The 19,564-nt window shown below is 53.5% G+C and overlaps 1 protein-coding gene across 7 annotated transcripts in view; it reads left to right on the top strand.

The window, feature by feature from the left end:
• The window catches only part of SNTG2 (syntrophin gamma 2), a 177,030-nt gene that overhangs the window by 142,265 nt on the left and 15,201 nt on the right, over window positions 1-19,564 (top strand). For 6 of the 7 annotated variants that reach the window (XM_023252165.2, XM_003984546.6, XM_045055048.1 and 3 more), the window contains 3 exons: window positions 6,415-6,615; window positions 16,552-16,644; window positions 18,720-18,830. In XM_023252165.2, coding sequence (XP_023107933.1) covers window positions 6,415-6,615; window positions 16,552-16,644; window positions 18,720-18,830 — 405 coding nt within the window. Of the gene's footprint in view, window positions 1-6,414; window positions 6,616-6,874; window positions 7,079-16,551; window positions 16,645-18,719; window positions 18,831-19,564 lie in introns of those variants that run through there. The other variant, XR_006596119.1, reaches the window with a different exon arrangement.

The following is a 19,564-nucleotide window of genomic DNA, read 5'->3' as shown; positions in this document are numbered from 1 at the left end:
CGGAGGGAGCTTTAAAGCAGAGCTAATGGTTTCATTTTATTTGAGATGTGGCCCAGACACCTGTGTTCATTCTGGAAGTTTCTGCGGTGCTAACATGTGGTGCTAACATTCTGCGGTGCTAAGTCTCGTGTCGTGTGTGCAGCATTTGTGCTTTGACACCTCCTAGTCGGCAAGTATCATTTTACAACACTAATGAATTCCTCTGCGTCATTGGATGGAACCTTCGTGATGAGAGGCCTGGTTGTATTAACAACCTTTACAAAACCATGCGAATATTAGTTGTTGTTAACAATGCCAGTAGGGATCATAATTGTACGTTAATTATACCTCCTTTTTTTTTAATTTTTTGATGTTTACTTACTTATTTTGAGAGAGACAGAGAGAGCGAGGAGGGGAGAGGCAGAGAGAGGGAGAGAGAGAATCCCAAGCAGGCTCCGCACTGTCGGCACAGAGCCCAACGCGGGACTCGATCCCACGACCTGTGAGATCATGACCTGAGCCAAAATCAGGAGTCAGACGCTCAGCCTCCTGAGCCGCTCAGTTGCCCGTTTCTTCCTTCCTTTCCACTCTCCTTTCCACAGTAGTTGAAACTCATTTGCTCCATTAGTAAGTCACGCACTGAAATGTGAAGTCAGAGACCTGTGAGTGTGATCTGGGCATGTAAAACAACACACATTGTCTCAGGAATCATCCGTCCCACAGCTGGTCACGAGAGGAGTCCGATTTCAGCCTAAGGTCTATGGCCCCAGCTGAACCGCACTCTGTGGAAGGTCTCCTTGCAGGCCCACTAGTGGAGGTCAGTGGAATTCGGTTGCTGGAAGATGCTGGACTGGGGGGGGCTCGGCTCCTTGCTGAGTTGGCCAGAGGCCGCCGTCTCCACCAGAGACAGCAATTTCCACCATATTCTGTTGGTGAGAAGTGGGTCACTAAACATATATGACACAGATGATGTGTGATACACATCCTCTGTGTGGTATGTAGGTATGCACACGTAGGAAGAGACCACTTGAGGCCCACACTACGGTACTGGCCACAGCGTGGCGGGGAGCAGACTGTCCTTGGCCAGACCATGCTTGTTGCTGGGGGTGGGGGCGGCTGGTCAACCCTCGGGCTTCAGTGAGGTATCAGAAGTGAGTTACATACACTTGGAGGGAAGCTGTCTCCAGACGTCCCCTAAAGAGGCCAACAGCTAAGCCTTGACCACATCATCTGCGGCACGAGTCTGGGAGGCGTGTCCTACCAGCTGGGGGCTTCCCTTCATTCTGGGGACGTTTCTGTCAAGGACCAATTTCTTCCAGCAACAAAACAGCCCGGATGGATGGAGAGCTTTGACTTCGTGGCAGATGAGGCCCAGGTCAGGGGTAAGAGGCACAGCCTTGAGGTCCGAGCCTCTCCGCAAGGGGAGGAAGCCGTGTCTGAGTCCCGGTACAGGAGAGTGCTGTGCCCCAGCATGGGACGCTCCTGTGTCTTTCTCACGCAGGACTGCGCACAGCAAAGTAGGAAGTCTGTACCGAAGCGGAAAGTAAAAATAAATTCAATGCCGTTTTTCATGTGTTTTGTCTGAGAATTTGACCCCCAGGAGTCATTAGTCAAAAGTTAGAAGTTTTGAATGAAAGTTAATGTTTTAAATTTTGATATGCCTCCTTAAATGGAAAATGTCCTCAAAAATAATTTTAAATTTAGATCTGGTGTTTTAAGCTGCATGTAATAATAACTTACCTACGAGGGAAATACGTCCCCATAATACTATTATCACAGTGGGAGAAGGAACCATTATGTTGAAGTGATTCTCGTGATAATTTATACGTGTAGATTTTCATTCATCGATATTCCACAAGATAATTGTAGAGGAAAATTTTATGTCTTTTCCCTTTATTTTACAAGAGTTCCACATTGTCGCATTCTGGCTTTTACACGGCTTTCCCGCGTCTGAGGTGCTCTTTTGGTGTCGGGATGTGTTTCAAAGACCGTCATTTTGCACAGGCGTGCTTCGTTCATAACTGTGCAGCCGTTTCTGTTTTTATCCAGCATTTCTTCCAGGAAGACCAGTAAACATGTTGTGAAATGATTAGCAAACCATTACATTAGTCGGGAGAACAGCCACAGCACATATATTAATCCCATATGGGGCAAATAATAATAATAAGGATAACTTTGTAGCATTGAACTTCTTTAAAAAGGAGATCGTATTTTGTCAGTCGAATGTCTTATTTGGATGTCCTAAATGGCGATTCTACAAAATGATACCCCCTTTGGTACACACCTTTAGTTGTGGATGATCATTGTGCACATATAAATCTAAACTTATTCATAAGCATTTAATTCGCTTTTCAAAGGTCGAAATAAATGTACGATATCAGAAGAACTGGCACCACCAGCAACAGTTGTTAATGATTTGTGTCAGAACGACCGTTTCCAAGTACGGCCATTAGTATTCCATCCAGGAATGAATCCTGTTGTTGTAGGTTTGTTTCTCTGACTTTCTTCTAAGAAATTACTTTTTCTGGTTCTTTTTTTTTAAGTTCATTCATTTTTGAGAGAGAGAGAGACATAACACGAGTGTGGGAGGGGTAGAGAGAGAGGGAGTAGAGAGAGGGGTAGAGAGAGAGTGTGGGAGGGGTAGAGAGAATCCGAAGCAGCTCCAGGATCTGAGGTGTCAGCACAGAGCCCGACGCGGGGCTCGAACTCACAGACCATGAGATTGTGACCTGAGCCGAAGTTGGATGCTCAACCGACTGAGCCACCCAGGTGCCCCTACTTTTTCCGATTCTTCAATTACGTATTCTCTATTTCAACTCTCATCACAAATAGATGAGAAAATTGCATCCATGGGCTTTGATTGCACATGTAGGTTGGTTGTACGCGGCTCACAGACAGCGGCAAACAGAAGTGCCAATCGACTCTGGGCAGTCTGGCGGGAAAGGAGGGGGATGTGTCCTCCAACGGAAGAATACCCAACCTGAAATTTTTCGGTTAAAATTTAAGTTAACTCACATTTGGCAGAGGATCTAGATAGCAGCATCTACCTCTGTGGGGTGCCTGCCCAGGGCCTTGCTAAGCCCCCCGTTTACATCGGAGTTAATCCTCTCGTACGGGGAGCGAATCCTCCTTATCTTCGGGCTCAGAGCCCATAAGCACAGGGTGGCTAGTAAGTTCCCGACCCGGGGTCGTCTTAAATCCTATTCTGTTCCACTCCTTGGGACCCTTGGAGTCCCTGGAATCTGTCTAGAGTCCGCAGTAAGAATTTTCAGCCTGCTCTCCAGTGGCCCGCCAGGCAGCTGGGACCCCAAGGAAGGGGCTCCTGTCCTCCTCCGTGAATGTCTGGAAGCCCCTCCCTTGAGCCGAGAACTTGCACCTGTATCAGGGAGGACCCTGCACAGGGTTGGGGGGGGGGGTTGGCTCCAGGGCTTTGCTACAAAGGGCAGGGGGTCTCTGAGGGCTGGGGTGGGGTCGGGAGAGGGAGCCTGGGCCACCGTGTGACCCAGAGTCAAAGTGAGCTGTCTGTCTTCACGGTAGGACAGAGTTCTGCAACTTGGAGTAGTCCTGACACCGTGCAGGGGCACAGCGTCCCTGGATGTTTGTGTTCCTCGGACACGTCCAGGTCCTGGGGGTGAGGGGAGGGGGGAGGGAGCTGGCCCTTAACGGGATTTGCAGCTCCGAGGGGCTTAAAACCAGGTGTTCGAATGCAGATGCTGTGGGTGCAGCCGGGGAGGGGGGAGCCACTCACCTCCCACCCTGGTGGCTCATTTCCGAGCCCTGTTGACTGAGTTATCGTCTCACACGGGAGCCACAAGAAATGTCTGTGGAAATGAGCTCCATACGGACCACTAAGGTCACTGACATTAATGTTGTTTTCTGTGCTTCAGAAAGTAATGTCATCCCCGAAATCCTTCCGTGTTCTTCCCTGGGACTTCCCAGGCTGCTCCCAGAGCGAGCTGTATTTCCTCGTATTTGTCCGTAAAGGCAGAGCTCCGCTCACTGGTTTGAGCGGCAAACACGTTACTCCTTGAAAAGTGACCTTGCTCCTCACAACTGATCTAAATAAGTAATTCAAGAGTCACATCGCCATGTAGGTGAAAATCTAAATTCTGCTCCTTAAGGTAGTGGCCAGTTGGAGAATTATAACAATATCACTGAGCAATACTTAGAAACCTAACATTATGTATTTTAAGTAGTCTCTTAAAACCGTCTAAGTAGTCTATTAAAAACCCCACTACGTGCAGAGGTACATGTGCAGACACTGCATTTGGAGGGGATAAAACCCACAGGCGGCAAACAGAGTAGCCCTAGCAGAACTATTTCTCTTTCGGGTTCTCTGCATTGATACAATAATTACAAATGTGCAAATAAGTACATAGAGTAAATACACAGGAGCGGGAAAACTCCAGGTAATTTTTAAATGTGCTCTTTTTGTTTCGTTGTCAGAAAAGGGGACGTGCAGGGTTCTGTACGCTTACGGGGCCGGCAGGGGCTCCGCTCCTGCTCCAGGACTGGCCCCGACTGTCGGAAGCCCGCCAGCCGCGTGTTAGCTCAGACCCCGTCTCTCCGCTCAGCAGCGCCTCCATCACGACGTGCTTTTGTGCAAACGCGTGAGGACCTAACAGGCACGGGGGGCACTGGTGGCTCGTGCTTTCTCTGTGCTGCCACTCTCAGCGCCTGACCCCCTCCTGTGCCTGCGTCTTAAAGCCCCAAACAGCCTCAGAGGTGGACAGCTAACCCTTGGCACAGAAAGTCCTGGTTTCCTCCTACCGAAATACGAGCTCCCGGTGTAACCAGGGACAGGAGAGCGTGATTGGCCGTCCCACTGGCGGCATCACCACACAGACGCTTCCCGAGCCGTCTCCTTAGGTCGGCGGTCTAGACAGTTAAGTTGAGTACTTGCAGACCCGATTTCTGAGACGTTGTGTCGGTGACTAGGACATACTCGTGGTTTATGACAGGCAGTCTCATGTGAAAGATCGGGGGGGGGGGTCCAAAATCAGGGCGCAGTCTCAGGGTTGGTTTAGGGCTAGGAACACACACCACACCCGCACATGCACAGGCACGCACACACATGTGCACCCGCCCGTGAGGCAGGAGGAATCTGACCATGTGCAGGTGCAAACACCGCTGAGGACCAACAGCAGGGAGAGGGCGCACAGGCGAACCCTGCAGAGACGTCCCGAGGCCGGAGGAGAATCAGGAGCCCCCAGAACCCACGAGCCACCTGCACACATCCGTAGTCTCTTTTACCTGCACACCTGAGCCACGGTGAACACCGGGGTCCCTTGGCGAGGAGTCTGCCCTCTGTCCCCTTCACTGGACAAGGTGGTTCAGGCACAGTCCCCGTGGAGGATCAGCGCCTGGGCAGTGTGGGTGCGCGTGTGGGTGCAGATGCGGGTGTGCCTTATGTGTGCACATGTGTGTGCGTGTGGAGAGAGGGATGAGGGGCGGGTGCAGGCCGGAGCACGCTGTGAGTAGAGGAAGGTGCATGCTTACGTACATGTGTGCGTGTGTGTGAGTATGCGTATGCAAGTACGTGTGTGTGTGTGGACGGGAAGAGGGGCGTGTGCGAGTACGTGTGTGCATGTGGACAGGGGAAGAGGCATGTATGCAAGTACATGTGTGTGCGTGTGTGAGTATGCGTATGCAAGTATGCGTGTGTGTGTGGACGGGAAGAGGGGTGTGTGCGAGTACGTGTGTGCGTGTGGAGAGCAGAAGAGGTGCGTGTGCAGGCCAGCACACAGAGGGAGGGGAGACTCGCCGGGTGCTGCCTGCCACGTGCAGCACTGCGTCCCCTGAGCGTCCAGTCCTGGGCTGTGCTGACCCGAGACCAGTAAGGCCCAGAGTCACCCTCTCCTTGGCTGCATCCGCCACCGACTCGGGAAGGAAGTGCACACACCCGATGTCTGTGTGCAGAGCCCACGGCATCCAGGGCTCCTCTGCCTTAACCTTTGCTCTCGGGATGTTTCTGGACATTGGTTCTGTGTGGCCAGGACCCTGGGATGATACAAGTACGCCTTAGACGGCTGGGAGTCCTGCGGTGCCTCAGGGGGGTTCTGAGCAGGGGTCCTTTTGCCCAGGACAGAAGAGCCGGTGACGCCCCGCGACCCGGCGGCGAGGGGCCTGGTTAGGGCCGTGTTCATGCCAGACCGGGGCACCCGGGTCCCGTGACCTGACCTTCCAGTGAGACGCTGAAGCGGACGCTGTGGTTACCGCTATTTTAAGTGGAAGCTGCTTCGGGTGGGATTTACCTAAATCTGTTTCGGGCTCGTTTCCACAGCTGCCACGTGGGAGGACGGCCTTGCCCTGAACGGGGCTCCCCGTGTGGCCGGGTCCGCAGTGGCTCCGTGTCCCCATCTGGTGGCCGTGGGGCCTCGGCCTTCGGCCGGGACCCCCTCCCGCACTGACGCCCTGACGCGTTCTGTTTTCCAGCTCTGGCTGGCGGACGACGGCTGGCTCCACGAAGCCTGTCACCTGGGTCCTCCCGGCTTCGCGCCCCAGCGGCCGTTCAGCTTCAGCGTCCTGGTCGGCCACGGCCAGAGTCGCGTCTTCAGCGTGGACCTGGGGAGCGAGCTGGCCGCCTGGGAGAGGTCTTTCCAGAGGGCCACTTTCAAGGAAGTTCAGAGAAGCAGGGTAAGCGCCTCCCACCCTCCCGCGGGAGAACTCGGGTGGGGCGCGACCTCGCCATCAGGTGCGCCGCCGTTCCAGACGAAAGCGAATCTTTGAAAGCTGAGCATTCTGACCTGAGCCACCAGGTCAGCGTCCGTGGCAGGTGACGGGTCACCACGGGAGAGCGCGAGGGGGCGCATTTCACGTTTGCAGGGAGCCATGGGCTTTCCACGGAGGGGGCGGGGGGCACATCCACGCCCCTGACGAGCCACGCTGCCCACAGGCTGCTCCCGGCAGACGGCGCAGGTGGCTCATTTGCGGTGAAGTCCCCCGGGCGTTTGTCACGGACGAGGTACCCGGTGGCCTTGCTCCTGCCATCAGGACCCGAGGGAGAATGTGACGTGGTTCACACGACTGAGCTTCTGCCCTTGTCGGCAGGGTACAGAAACGTGCGTCCATCAAATGCGTGAGCAGGCAGTCGTTAAAGGTGGGTCAAACGTCGTGACCCCCGGCGTCGTTAAAGGTGGGACCCTTCGCGGGCAGAAGGTCCACGCGGCGATGTCAGGGAGGGGACTTCCCGCCAACCGTGCGGCCACCTCCAGCCCTGTGTCGTCGGCCCTGGTGCAAAGGAGATCACGCCTCGTCTGGGAGCGCGTGTTCTCAATGGAAGGCCCCACGTGGCTTCGACTCTCCAGCGGCTGCTCGGGCCTGGGGGTCCCTGACTGGGCGTCACTGCGACCTGCCAGTCTGCATGGCGACGTCACACTCAGATGTTCCTAGAAACACACGTCACGGCTTCCCCCGGGCCTCCCTCTCCGGCTGGGCGGCCCCCGGATGTGGTTCCGTTGCGGCGAGCGGCCACGTGCCAGAGGCGCCGGCTCGGTGACCCCAGCAGGCAGGTGATGCAAGGGTCCTGAGGCACTGAACACCGACTCCCCTGTCGCGGGGACTCGTTGGCCCATCCGGTGACTGTTCACAGCCCTGAGCCCTGAACACAGACAGCGGAGAAATGGGAGCTTGAGGGACACGCATCGTGACCACACTTGCAGCCCCAGAAAGTGGGAAGAAGACGGCATTCTGCGTCACCGCGTGTGCCGGGCGGCTGGTGTCCAGTGTCCCCAGCTGTGCTGCAGGCAGGGGGACATCCCAGTGTGTGGCGGAAGGAGGCGTCGCGGACGGGCACCCCAGGAGACGCACCCTGATGCCCCATGGCCACGGAGGCTGCAGGCCGGTCTCGCCCCTGCCGGTCTGAACAGAGCGAGGGTCCGAACCGCCCTGGGTGGATTACGGTGCCTCTCCTTAAAGAACAGACTTTCTCCCCTGGGTCCAGAGTGGGGACGGGACACCTGTGCTTGCACGGTCGGGAAGTCCCTCCGGAGGGGGTGGCGGCTCCCCTTGCAGAGTCCTCGGTATTTGGGCGAGTAGGGAGAGGGGAGAGCCAGAGACGGGCTGGCGGGGCAGCGGGTAGAAGGGAGGACGCCGGGTCTGGATCAGGACGGGAGGGCAGCATGCCGGTGGGTTCCGGGGAGTCTCTCCACAATCCAGGATTGAGATGGCGAGGGTCTTTCGTGGGCAGGCGAGGACGAGCGTAGCCGCGACGGTGACCGTCTGGTGTGAGGGGTCGGCTTGTGTGGTGGGGTCTCCGTGTACAGGACAGGAAGTTCCCCCAAGACCTCCCCAGTCTGAATCGTCATGCCCGCTTTCCGAAGCAGGATCCTTCGCGATTCCTGCCCCCTGGTGTGGCATCCAGTGCCGGGAACTCTGTCCCGATTTCTCAGTTTTCTGGACTCGGAGGTGGGAAGGACGGCAGACGTGCTCTGGAATGTGTGGCCAGTTTCTCCCTCCGTGAACTTGGGCAAAATATTTCCCTAAACTCCTTCACTTCCTCTGCAAATTAACGATTATAGTGTGCACACGAGAGCCACTCTGGGAATTACACTAATTTGTTTTTAAGGTTTTTTTTAATGTTTATTTATTTTTGAGCGAGAGAGACAGAGCACGAGCGGGGGAGGAGCAGAGAGAGAGGGAGACACAGAATCCGAAGCAGCTCCAGGCTCCGAGCTGTCAACACGGAGCCCGACGCGGGGCTCGAACCCACAAACCGCAAGATCATGACCTGAGCTGAAGTCAGACGCTTAACCGACTGAGCCACCCAGGCACCCCTGGGAATTATGCTAATCTTAACATGCCCCCATGCCAGGCCGTGTGCAGTTTGTACCCTGTGTTAATCTTTTAAAGTAAATCTTAGACGCGACCCTGTTTTCTGTGTTCTTTCTTTCACGGATGAGAAGACTCACGTTCGGAAGGGCTCAGTGGCCCCTTCGCAGCCCCATCCATTTCTGCCTGATTCAGCGTCTCTCCTTTTCCTGGCCTGGACTCCGCCCCTCCCGAGGCCCCGCCTTCAAACCCCGAGAAGGTTTACACGTCTGTGACGTGTTCTCCTCCCGTGTGCGGCAGGCTGCGAGCTTCATCCCCCCGGCTGTCACCGCATCCCTGCTTCCCCATAAGGACGTCAGGAAGAAAGTTCTGGACTTGAACTTGTGGCCTGTTTCCTCACAGCAGCGTCTCAGGGCACCTCAGCGGGGTCAGCACCCCACAGAGAAATCCTCCAAATCGGGGGTGTGCCAGCAAGTGTTTACAACCCCTGCCCGTCTCCAGCTCAACACGTTTAACTAAAGTCGTTTCGAGTGACACCTGTGTCACAGACCTCCACAGGTGCCCTCAGGCACCAGACGGAAGTCCTCTGGCTGTACATGCCGTGTCGCCTGCAGGCCGGGGTCCCGCCGCAACTGTCCCACTGTCCTGTCCCCGTGCCATGGTCCCGCCGTGGTCCACGGTCCCACCGTCCACTCTTCAAACAACGTTTGCTCCTATCTCGGCATCGGGTGCGCGTGGTGCTGGGTGACGTGCAAAGTGCTGTGCGTTTTGTCCACATCAGTGTACCTAAATTTTAACTATACCAGCCACATCCTGTTGGAATTTAAGAAAAACGAAACAGGATCTGTGTCCTCGCGGCAGCCTGCGGTCTGAGTATCTGCATCGGGTGGGCTGCTTCTGAGCTCACAGGACGAGGCCCCGAGACCCTCGCCGTCCTACAGACAAACCGGGGCTTGCCGGCCCCACCGGCTGAGCTTGGAGGTCCCCGTGTCTGCTTAGACCGTCTCCCCTGCTGGTCGTGGGACACCCGCCGGAGCAGCGGGGGGTGCTTTCCGTTCACAGATTTTGGTTCCACAACAGGTAACTGTGCTGGTTGTTGGGCCAGGACGATGCTCAGACGGGGCGTGTGGCCGGCGTCCGCACTCTGCGAACCCTCGGGAGCGGGTGCCCCTCCCACCAGCCTCCGCACCTGCAGCCTGTCTGGCTCCAGTAAACGGAGACCGTGTAAAGCTGAGGTCATGACTCTTGAGGAAACGTAAGGTGAACACGTGCCCAAAGATGTCATTTAGTTCCTTTATTAATGAGGGAAGTCGGGGTTGTTGGCACAGTCCACAGAGCCCTCGGGAAACCCACCGAACGCAGACGCTGTAATGTGGGTGCTTCCAGACGCCCCTGCTGGGTAGATGGAAAACCTGCTCGGCGGGGGGCGGGGGGGGCGGGGAGGCGGGGTATAGCAGCCTCCTAAACCGGCCCTCGGGTGGCTCATCCCGCCGGACGGAGGCGTCTTCCGACTCTACCAGACAAAAAACAACCGAGTTAACTTTTGCCACTTGTTAGCTGAATGTCACCCGGCCGATGATTTGTCCTTTTTTGCTGGAAAAGGATCTCCAGACATCATTCTTGCACTCACACGCATGTGCACACACACTTGTTCTCCTGTCTGTCTTGACGGGAGACGTGGCTGGAGCCCGGGACGACCTCAGGGCAGCATGGGTCACCCTATGGTCCGACGTCCTGTGGCCTCGAGCAGCCGCTGAAGCCAGAGAACGAACTTCTTCTAAGGAACTGGAAACAAACAACAGGCAGTCTGACCCAAAGTAAGCAAAGAAATATAAGTCAGAGTAGAAATCAGTGAACTAGACAGAAAACCAAAAAAAACAGAAAATCAGTGAAACTGAAATTTGATTCTATAAGATCAAAAAATTAATGAAAGTCTTGCCAGACTGATGAAAAGGAAAAGCATTAAGAATGAGGGACAAAATGTCACTACCCAGATATTTAAAGACACAGGGAACATTACATAAATAATTTCTAAAAATTAACACAAATCTGACAACTCAGAATGGACACAGTCCTTGTAAGACACAAACCACCAAGCCTCCTTCAAGGGGAGACGAGTTACCCAAATGATACCATTTGTGGTTTAAAAGTGGAGTTTTGGCTAAGTCCCTTCCCACGAAGGAAATTCCAGTCCCAAATGGAGTCGATGAGTTGTACTAAACATTAAAAAAAGGAAAAACTAATCACACAAACTAACCCAGAAAATTGGAAGTAGGAGGCAATGCTTTAAAGCTCCCACGAGCCCAGCATCACCCCATGGCCGGTGTTGGACAAGGTCGTGCAAAGTAAACACAGCTATGGACCATTGTCCTTTATGAGTGTAGATAAATACTCTAAACACAGATTTACCTAATAAAATCCAGTAACTTCTTCTATAACAGGACGAATATGTCAAGTTAAGAAAAAATTATCCTAGGAAAATACCATTGGTTTTATGTCTAAAATCAATCAAATTAATCTATCAGGCTAACAATTTTTTTTTTAATTTTTTTTTTCAACATTTATTTATTTTTGGAACAGAGAGAGACAGAGCATGAATGGGGGAGGGGCAGAGAGAGAGGGAGACACAGAATCGGAAACAGGCTCCAGGCTCTGAGCCATCAGCCCAGAGCCTGACGCGGGGCTCGAACTCACGGACCGCGAGATCGTGACCTGGCTGAAGTCGGACGCTTAACCGACTGCGCCACCCAGGCGCCCCAGTCAGGCTAACAATTTAAAAGAGAAAAATCCTATCATTTCAACAGACCCAAGAAAATATTTGACAAAATCCAACTTCGTATCTGATCTAACAAACTCAGCAAACTAGAAATGGAAGAAACTTTCCTTAACCTGCTAGGAAGGCACAGAAGTGCCCACAGGTAACATCCTGCTTAGTGGCCAGAGGCTGTGTGCCCGAAGACTGAGCATAGGCAAAGCTGTCCGCTGTCATCGCTTGTATTGATATTTACCGAAGGCAGTAGCCAGGGCCTCAGCCAGAAAGACGAATAAGAGACACCAGGTTGGAAGGGAAAGTAAAACTGTCTTTACCCACAGATTTCATGACATTCCTACTAGAAACTCAGGCGGAATCTGCAAGAGAAGGGAGTTCAGCTACAAGAAAAAGTTGCAAGATCCAAGGTCAATATACAAACATCCATTTTGTTTCCTGATATAAGGAGCAGACAACAAAAAATGCTTGTAACAGCATCAAAAATAGGAAATAATGTGGACAAATCTGAAACACATAAAAGACTTGTAACAAAACTGCAAAGCGTGGCTCAGAGAGAAGTTAGAGGAAACTCACGCAAGTGGAGACCTAGACTCGCGCACGGCCCGGAAGTCACAGAGATGCTAAAAGGTCAGTGAGCCTGCCGCCGATCCGTCGATGAGATTCCAGGTGCCGTCCCAGCAGCCTCGTATGTGGACTCTGACAAGATGATTCTAAACTTCATGTTGGGAATGGAGGGACAGAAGATGTCTTAGGTAACTGGAAAAGGAACAGCAAAACCCAGGGGCCAACACTGCCTCATCCCAAAGCTGGAGAAGCTGGGGCCGTCGCGACCGTGTGCGGTTGCCACAAAGACCGGCAGAATCCAGAATCCAGAAGTAGACCTACACAGACATAGACCACGTCCTCCGGCACGGAACGGCCCTTCAGGGGAGGATGGAAGTCTCGGACAAGTTCTGCTGGAACAATTGGTATTTATGCAGAAAAATGGACTTTGATCCATACTCCACACCATCTATGAACATAGACTCAAAATGGGTCATAGACAGGGGCGCCTGGGTGGCTCACTCGGTTGAGCGTCCGACTTCGGCTCAGGTCATGATCTCGCGGTCCGTGAGTTCGAGGCCCGCGTCGGGCTCTGTGCTGACAGCTCGGAGCCTGGAGCCTGCTTCGGATTCTGTGTGTGTGTCGCTCTCTGCCCCTCCCCTGCTCAGGCTCTGTCTCTCTCTCTCTCTCTCTCTCTCTCTCTTTCTCTGTCAAAAATAAATGAACATTTAAAAAGATGGGTCAGTGGGGGAGGAGAAGGAGAAAAAAAGGGAGGGAGGCAAACTATAAGAGACTCTTAAAAACTGAGAATAAACTGAGGGTTGATGGGGGGTGGGAAGGAGGGGAGGGTGGGTGTGGGCATCGAGGAGGGCACCTGTTGGGATGAGCATTGGGTGTTATATGGAAACCAATTTGACAATAAATTTCATATTTTAAAAAAATGGGTCATAGAAGTATAAATGCAAAACTATAAAACTTCTAGAAGAAAATAGTAGGTAAAATCTTTCTGACCCTTAGTGATGCAAATGTTTCTCAGATATAAAGCCAAAACCACAATCCACATAAAAGGAAAACAATGATAATTTGGACTTCATCAAAATAAAAACCGGTATTATTTGAAAGACAAGTGCCAGGAAACATGGAAAAGATGCCAAAATGTGGGAGGAAATACTTGCAAGGCGTAGATCTCACAAAGGGCTTGCAGCCATAATCTATATAGAGATCTCGGAGCTCAATAATGAGGAAAACAACCAAACCAACAAAATTTGGGCAAAACATTTGAGTACACAGTCCATGAGAGAAGATGTGCAGACCGGAAACCATCACGTGAGAATACGCTCAGAGTCGTTAGGAGGGGAGTGCAAATTGCACACCTGTTGACGGGACTGAAATTTCAACGCCCGAGGACGGATACCACACGTAGGTGAGGACGTGGAGGGATGGGAAGTCTGGCACGTGGCTGGCGGTGATGTAAAGTGACGTGACCAGTCTGGCCAGTCCCTGCATTAAACGCACAGCCACCCTAAGACGGAGACATCCCGCCCCTTGCCTTGTTGTGCACAGAAGCCTTGGTGGCAGCTGCTGTCCAAAGCCTCAAACAACCCGCCTGTGCATCGACGTGGGACTGTTAGATACGTGGGATGTCAGGGCTGTCCACGAATGTCGGGCACAGCCGACAACGCGGGAGGCACTCCGCCTGACGAGAGAAGAGTACGTTTCCTGTGGGTCGCAGAGCAGAGTTCTCGTTCTGATGAGGTCCGATTCAAGATTTCTTCTTTCCTGGCTTGTCCTTGGTGTCGTTTCTAAGATCTCTGGCTTTCGTTCCAGGTCAGGGCGGTTCCGTCCCGTGTCTTCCTCTCAAAGCTTTCCAGGTTTCCCGTTTACGCTGTCACCTGTGCCACGTGGATGGGACGTGGGTCTCCCCGTCTGCGAGCCCCTCGCACTCCGGGCGCCGCGGCGAGCCAGCCTTTCCGGGAAGAGAAGGAAAGGTGGCTGTGGACAGCTCCGCGATGGCAGGCGTTTGGGTGGCGGTCAGGGCCGCGCGGTGGGGAGGGCCCGGGTGGGAGCTGTCCTCGGAGAAGCGGGCGCAGCCCCAGGCAAGCTGGGAGCAGGTGGGGCCCGGCAGCCCTGGCCGCACGAGGGGCCCCTTCCAGGCCGACCCGTTCGGAAGGGGGTGAAGCGGTTTCCAGTTAGTAACACCCTCTGACACTTGGCGACACGAATTTAATTTACAGGTGATTTTATCAGAATCGTGATTTCACTTCTCGAATGTCACTAACCAGCACCTTTTTTAGATACTCAGGTGTCCCTTCAGTTCCAGCCAAATCCGGAATCGCTTTTCGGTGGGTAAATTCCGAAATGTCCTCTCCGCCCAGTTCATCAGAACATCCAAGTGACCGCAGGTTCTGGCAGCTGGGCACAACACTCAGGCGTCCGCCTGCCTCACCTGGGGTGCGTCCCGAGGCACATCGTCCCCGGCCCACAGGGCCCACCTGCTTGAGCCGCTCGCATTAGGGCCGTCGGCCCCTCCGTCCCCAGAGCTTCGTGGCTTCCGTGTTGCTGCTGCGTCTGGTCCGCGTAGACCTGCGCGTAGGACCCGCGGGCCGGCTGCCTCTTCCGGTGCGCCGTGGCCCCGGAACAAGTCCAGGTCGCGTTAGGGTTTTGTCCAAAGCAAGAGCAAACGAGTCCAGGGAGGGATTTAGGACTCTTCACATATATGAGGCACAGGAAGTCTCGTGTGGGCTGTTTGGCTGTTCCCAAGTGTCTGGGTGTGGCTTGTGGTTTCCTGCAACCACGTCTGTGTTCTTGTATTCACTCTGCCGGTGGGGCGTCCCACACGTGCCACATACTTCCTTAGATGTTTTCATCTGGGGAAACTGAGGCCCAGAAAGGTGCCTTCCTCCACGGGGTGGCCGGACCCTGCCAGTCCCGAACGTCCCTTCTAGCCGGATGGGCAGGTGTGACGTAGGTTTTCTGGGCATCACAGGTAGTGTGAAGTTACAGAGGCGTTTTCACCAGTCCTCACCAGTGTGCGTGTGCACGCACCTGAGAGAGATTTGCTGCCCTTTTAATATTTTTCGAATTTGTAGGAGACTGAGAAGTAACCTTGAGTAAGTCACTTAACTTTCTTATTGATTTTCTTCTTTCCGACACGGTTGCTATTTCGTGTCCTGGAATGGTGCCGTGACGTGTAATTAATTGATGTTTGTAAAGCACTTGACATTGAAATATGCACCACGTAATTTCCTTAAGTGCTTAAATCAATCTTCCAGATACATTTTTAAGAAATCTCAAGCTTGCGGTATTCAAAATGAAACACATCAGTGAGAGTTTTGTGACACCACGTGGAGTAGGACAGATAGGATTTATGTCTCCTGAAGACAATAAGCCCAGAGGACCCGAGAGAAAACCGAGCGAATGTTAAGTAGCACTTAGGCGAGATAGATTTATGGCGTCATTAAAAGGTAGTTACTGGTTCGTTACCAGAAGCACCAGTTTAATTGCACAATTAAGTTTCAGATTGTTTTCGTCGTGTGCAGGAAGCTTACTGGAATTTCAGTTCACCTGCTATGGTTTTGGTCAGATTTAGGTTGAAACGGTCAACCTAATTGTGTAGCTTATGTTGATTTTCCCTAAATGCGCAACATTTCCACAAGTGACCTGGAGGGGACTGGCCTCTCTTCAGGCGTCTTCGCTCCCCTCGCCAGACAGAGCGTCAGGGCAGTCAGGTGGGACCACACCATCTTCAGGCCTCCTCTGAATTCATGTTAAAATCGAGGTTTTCTCTTAAAGTGTTACTCGTTTGGTTGGATAATCTCTGTACTGTATTCACCAGTGACCTCACAATTAAACTCATTTGATACATTTACAAACTTTCTAGAAAGGTCTGATGACCATTATCCTGATACTAGCATGTGATTTCAATCAGGCTTACTGCTGAGTTACGTAAGCGTCGCATATGTGATGGTTGTCCGTGTGTGTTCAAACCCAGAAATGTGCCAGTGACCACTTCGTGCTGCTGGTGGGCGCGCTTGGGCTGGCGGGAAGGGTGTGTGGAGCCCACGTCTAGTGTCCGGGAGCACTTTCCGTCCAGCTGGGCCTGTCCCTCACCGAGGGTCAGGTTGCTGCCACCTGCTGGGGCGGTGGGTGCCGAGAGCGTCCGGCCAGTGCCACCTCCCTGCCGGGCAGAGTAACTTGGCGGGTGCCGGCGTGGGCTGCGCCGATGGCCGTGGGGGTTCGTGGCTCGAGCTGCAGTCGGGGCTTCCCGGAGCACAGCGCTCCTGAGAACCCGCTGGGGAAGGCAGGTATGACGTGGAGTCCTACGCACGTGGACATGTTTGCCTGTAGACGAGGAGCAGAAAGCACTGCCTGTGCAGATCGTTGGCACTTTTACAACAGTCGTTTCTGATCGTGGGGGTTTTGCGACTCGCTGACTGATGTTAAACTCCATTGCTAAAGACTGTTTTCTTGAAACTAATGCTCTTTTCTAGTCCAAAACATACACGTGCAGCTGGCAAGGAGAAATGCTGTGTTTCACGGTGGATTTCGCGCTGGGATTCACCTGCTCTGACAGCAAGACGAAGGTAAGGGGTCAGCAGGCGCTGCCGGGGGCCGGGGTGACGCGCTGTTACGGTCAGAGGCACGGGCGTCGGGGTTGGGCCCTCACAGGAGCCCTGGCTACACGGTGCCCGCAACAGCACCCGCACCATCACGGGCTGGGTTTCCGGGGTCCTGCTCCAGGGAAAGACACCCCCCCCCCCCCCCCCCGCACTGAGGGAACATTAACTACCACCTGGAGTAAAACCGGAACATTCTGGTGCGAGTATGGCCCCTGTTACTGGTGGGCTCATCAGGTGCTGGTTCCCCAGATGCACAGCTGTGGCTGGTTTCCCTCATCCTGGATGTAAACCCACGTCCTGAGCAGCTGTTTCCACCAGCACCTCTGACAGGCCTGAGTCGTCACCTTAGCCAATTATTTCGTGACACAACATTTACAATATTTTAAAGTCCAAGCTGCTCGTTCAGAGCGCAGGGCTGGGAGAGCATCGGCCGGACCAGCACTGTCTGCGCCTGGCCTGTGGCCTGCAGTGGGTCGGCCCTGAGCCAGGGACACCTCATCTCCAGAATGTTCTCAAGGGTGTGTTTCCAGACCTGTGCTCTAAAACCTTTGAATACTCTCATCTACGAATTAATCCCTGCAGCCCCTTCAGGAGCCCCTCGCAGCTCCCACGGGGGTGGGCTTGTCCTCAAGGACGTCTGGAAATGTCTGGGGGCGTCTCTTATTGTCATGACTTGAAGGGGAGTTTCCGCCAGCCTCTAGTGGGCAGAGATCACAGATGCTGTAAATGCCCGCAATGCCCAGGATGGCTGACAACAGTCAGGGGTGCAGAGCGGGAGCTGTGATCTAAGTGGGGGGCTCCCGGCCGGAACCTCACTGTCGCCCTCCTCGCAGGAGCACGGGAGGCTGGGTGGAGCTTTGACAACAGGGCTCCTGGTGCTTAGAACAGCAGCAGTCTCCATTTGCAGGAACACTGGATGCAAAAAGGATTCCGTGTGCTCCATCCAACGTCAAGGCCACAGCGAGGCCGTGCACAGACCTCCGTGGACAGGCTCTGGGCACAGAGCTCTGTGGACAGGCTCTGTGCACAGAGCTCTGTGGACAGATCTCCGTGGACAGGCTCTGTGCACAGAGCTCTGTGGACAGACCTCCGTGGACAGGCTCTGTGGTACAGGTGCCACTGCTCGGCCTTCAGCCAGGTCTGCGTGACCTCCGTGCTCATGTCCTCGCTATGAGCCACTTAGCAGCTGGCCTGCAGCAAGGAGGAGCCGTCAGCCCCGCTGTGAACTCGTCTTTCTGGCCTCGTGCTCCACGAAATCCTGGGTTCCAGGAGATCAGAGCCGAGACTTCGCAGCTCTCACCTGAAGAGCAGTTTCGAGTCCTCCCTCTGCCCCGTCGAGGCCCCGCGTACCCCTCTCTGGCTGCGTGTGGGTGTGTCATCTTGGGGGACGTCCCCCCCCCCGGTAGGAGCCCTTGAGCTCGCCATCCGTCTGTCTGTCCGTCGGTCAGAGGAGCCAGGCGCAGGGTCTTTATTAGCTGCAGACTTTTTCTTCTATTAAACAACAAGAACTTACAAAGCACATCTCACGTCTGGAGAACCTTAGCAAACAGTAGTAACAGGTGACCATCCACCTTCTTCTTGTTGGTTCCAGAGAAACGAATGGGGAGTGATTTGCACATAGCCCCAGGTGGGAACATGTCCACGGGATCGAAGGTTTTCACCATCTGTGCTCCTGACCGTGTCTCATGCTCTGTAGCAACAAGTGGCCTCTGAGTGGATTTTTAAGTCTTACAGGCAGAGAAAGGAGCATTGACCATAAGATGCTGGCCGCCGGAGTGCAGGAAGGAGAAAGTCGGGGGGGCGGGTGGGGAGTGTGGCCGTGGACGCCTGGAGCCCAGTGCACGGACAGAGGCGGTCTGTGTGCACAGACTGAAGGATGGGAAGGCAGATTCTGGTAAGTTACCACATGCTCAGGGCCGATAAGAAAATTAAGCAAATGTCTGCATCTATATACATAGAGCATTTAACGTATGACTAAATATGAATTAAATAAATGAGCTCCCGTTTCTAAATAACTGATTAATTTCATTCCTTTTCAGAATGTGCTCTGGAGATTTAAATTTTCTCAGCTTAAGGGATCTTCGGATGACGGAAACGCTCGCGTAAAGCTGCTGTTCCAGCATCCAGACACCAAACAAATAGAGGTGAAGGTAGGGAACCTTGTTTGTGCTGCCACCCGGCCACGTGCCACGTGAAACCTCAGAGGTCAGAGGATGAACACGTCAGTCCCACGTGCCACTGCCTCCAAGCCCAGATGGCCAGGACATCACTACAGCCCGTGGTCTGTGTCTCTCAGAGACACTTCTGTCTTGGGGTTGTGATCCCTGAACCATGTGAATTCATCCTACTGAAAATTAGAAGTTCCTTATAAATGTCAGTAGGGAATCAGTATTTAAAAATACATGAGGGGCGCCTGGGTGGCTTAGACGGTTGGGCACCTGACTCTTGATTTCTGCTCAGGTCATGATCCCAGGGTCATGGGATCGAGCCCCGACTCAGGCTCTGCGTTGAGCATGAGAGCTGCTTAACATTCTCTTCCTCCTCCCCTCTCCCCTGCTCGTGCTCTCTCTCAAATAACAATAAACAAACAAACAGACAGGAGCGGCCAAATTGGAAGGAATTGCTTTACAAACAGCATTACGCACAATTCAGATGATGACCAGACTGCACTCAATTAACAGGTGCTCGGACACAACCTCCAGACTCATCACGCTGAGCGGTTAGCTTACTGTCCACAAAGGATGGGTTTTTCCGTGTTTAATGTACATGTGTTGTCACCCAGTTTTAATGGAACTAGAGATAAACCAAAGTGTCAGTCTGATGCACTATAGAAAAAGGAAGAAAAAAACAAAAATATGGGACCCACGAGCACCTGTTGTTTGGA

This window comes from Felis catus, chromosome A3 (assembly GCF_018350175.1).
Source record: "Felis catus isolate Fca126 chromosome A3, F.catus_Fca126_mat1.0, whole genome shotgun sequence".
Lineage (NCBI taxonomy): Eukaryota > Metazoa > Chordata > Mammalia > Carnivora > Felidae > Felis > Felis catus.
The sequence above is the reverse complement of the archived record's forward strand: the minus strand, read 5'-3'. Positions and strand labels throughout refer to the sequence as shown.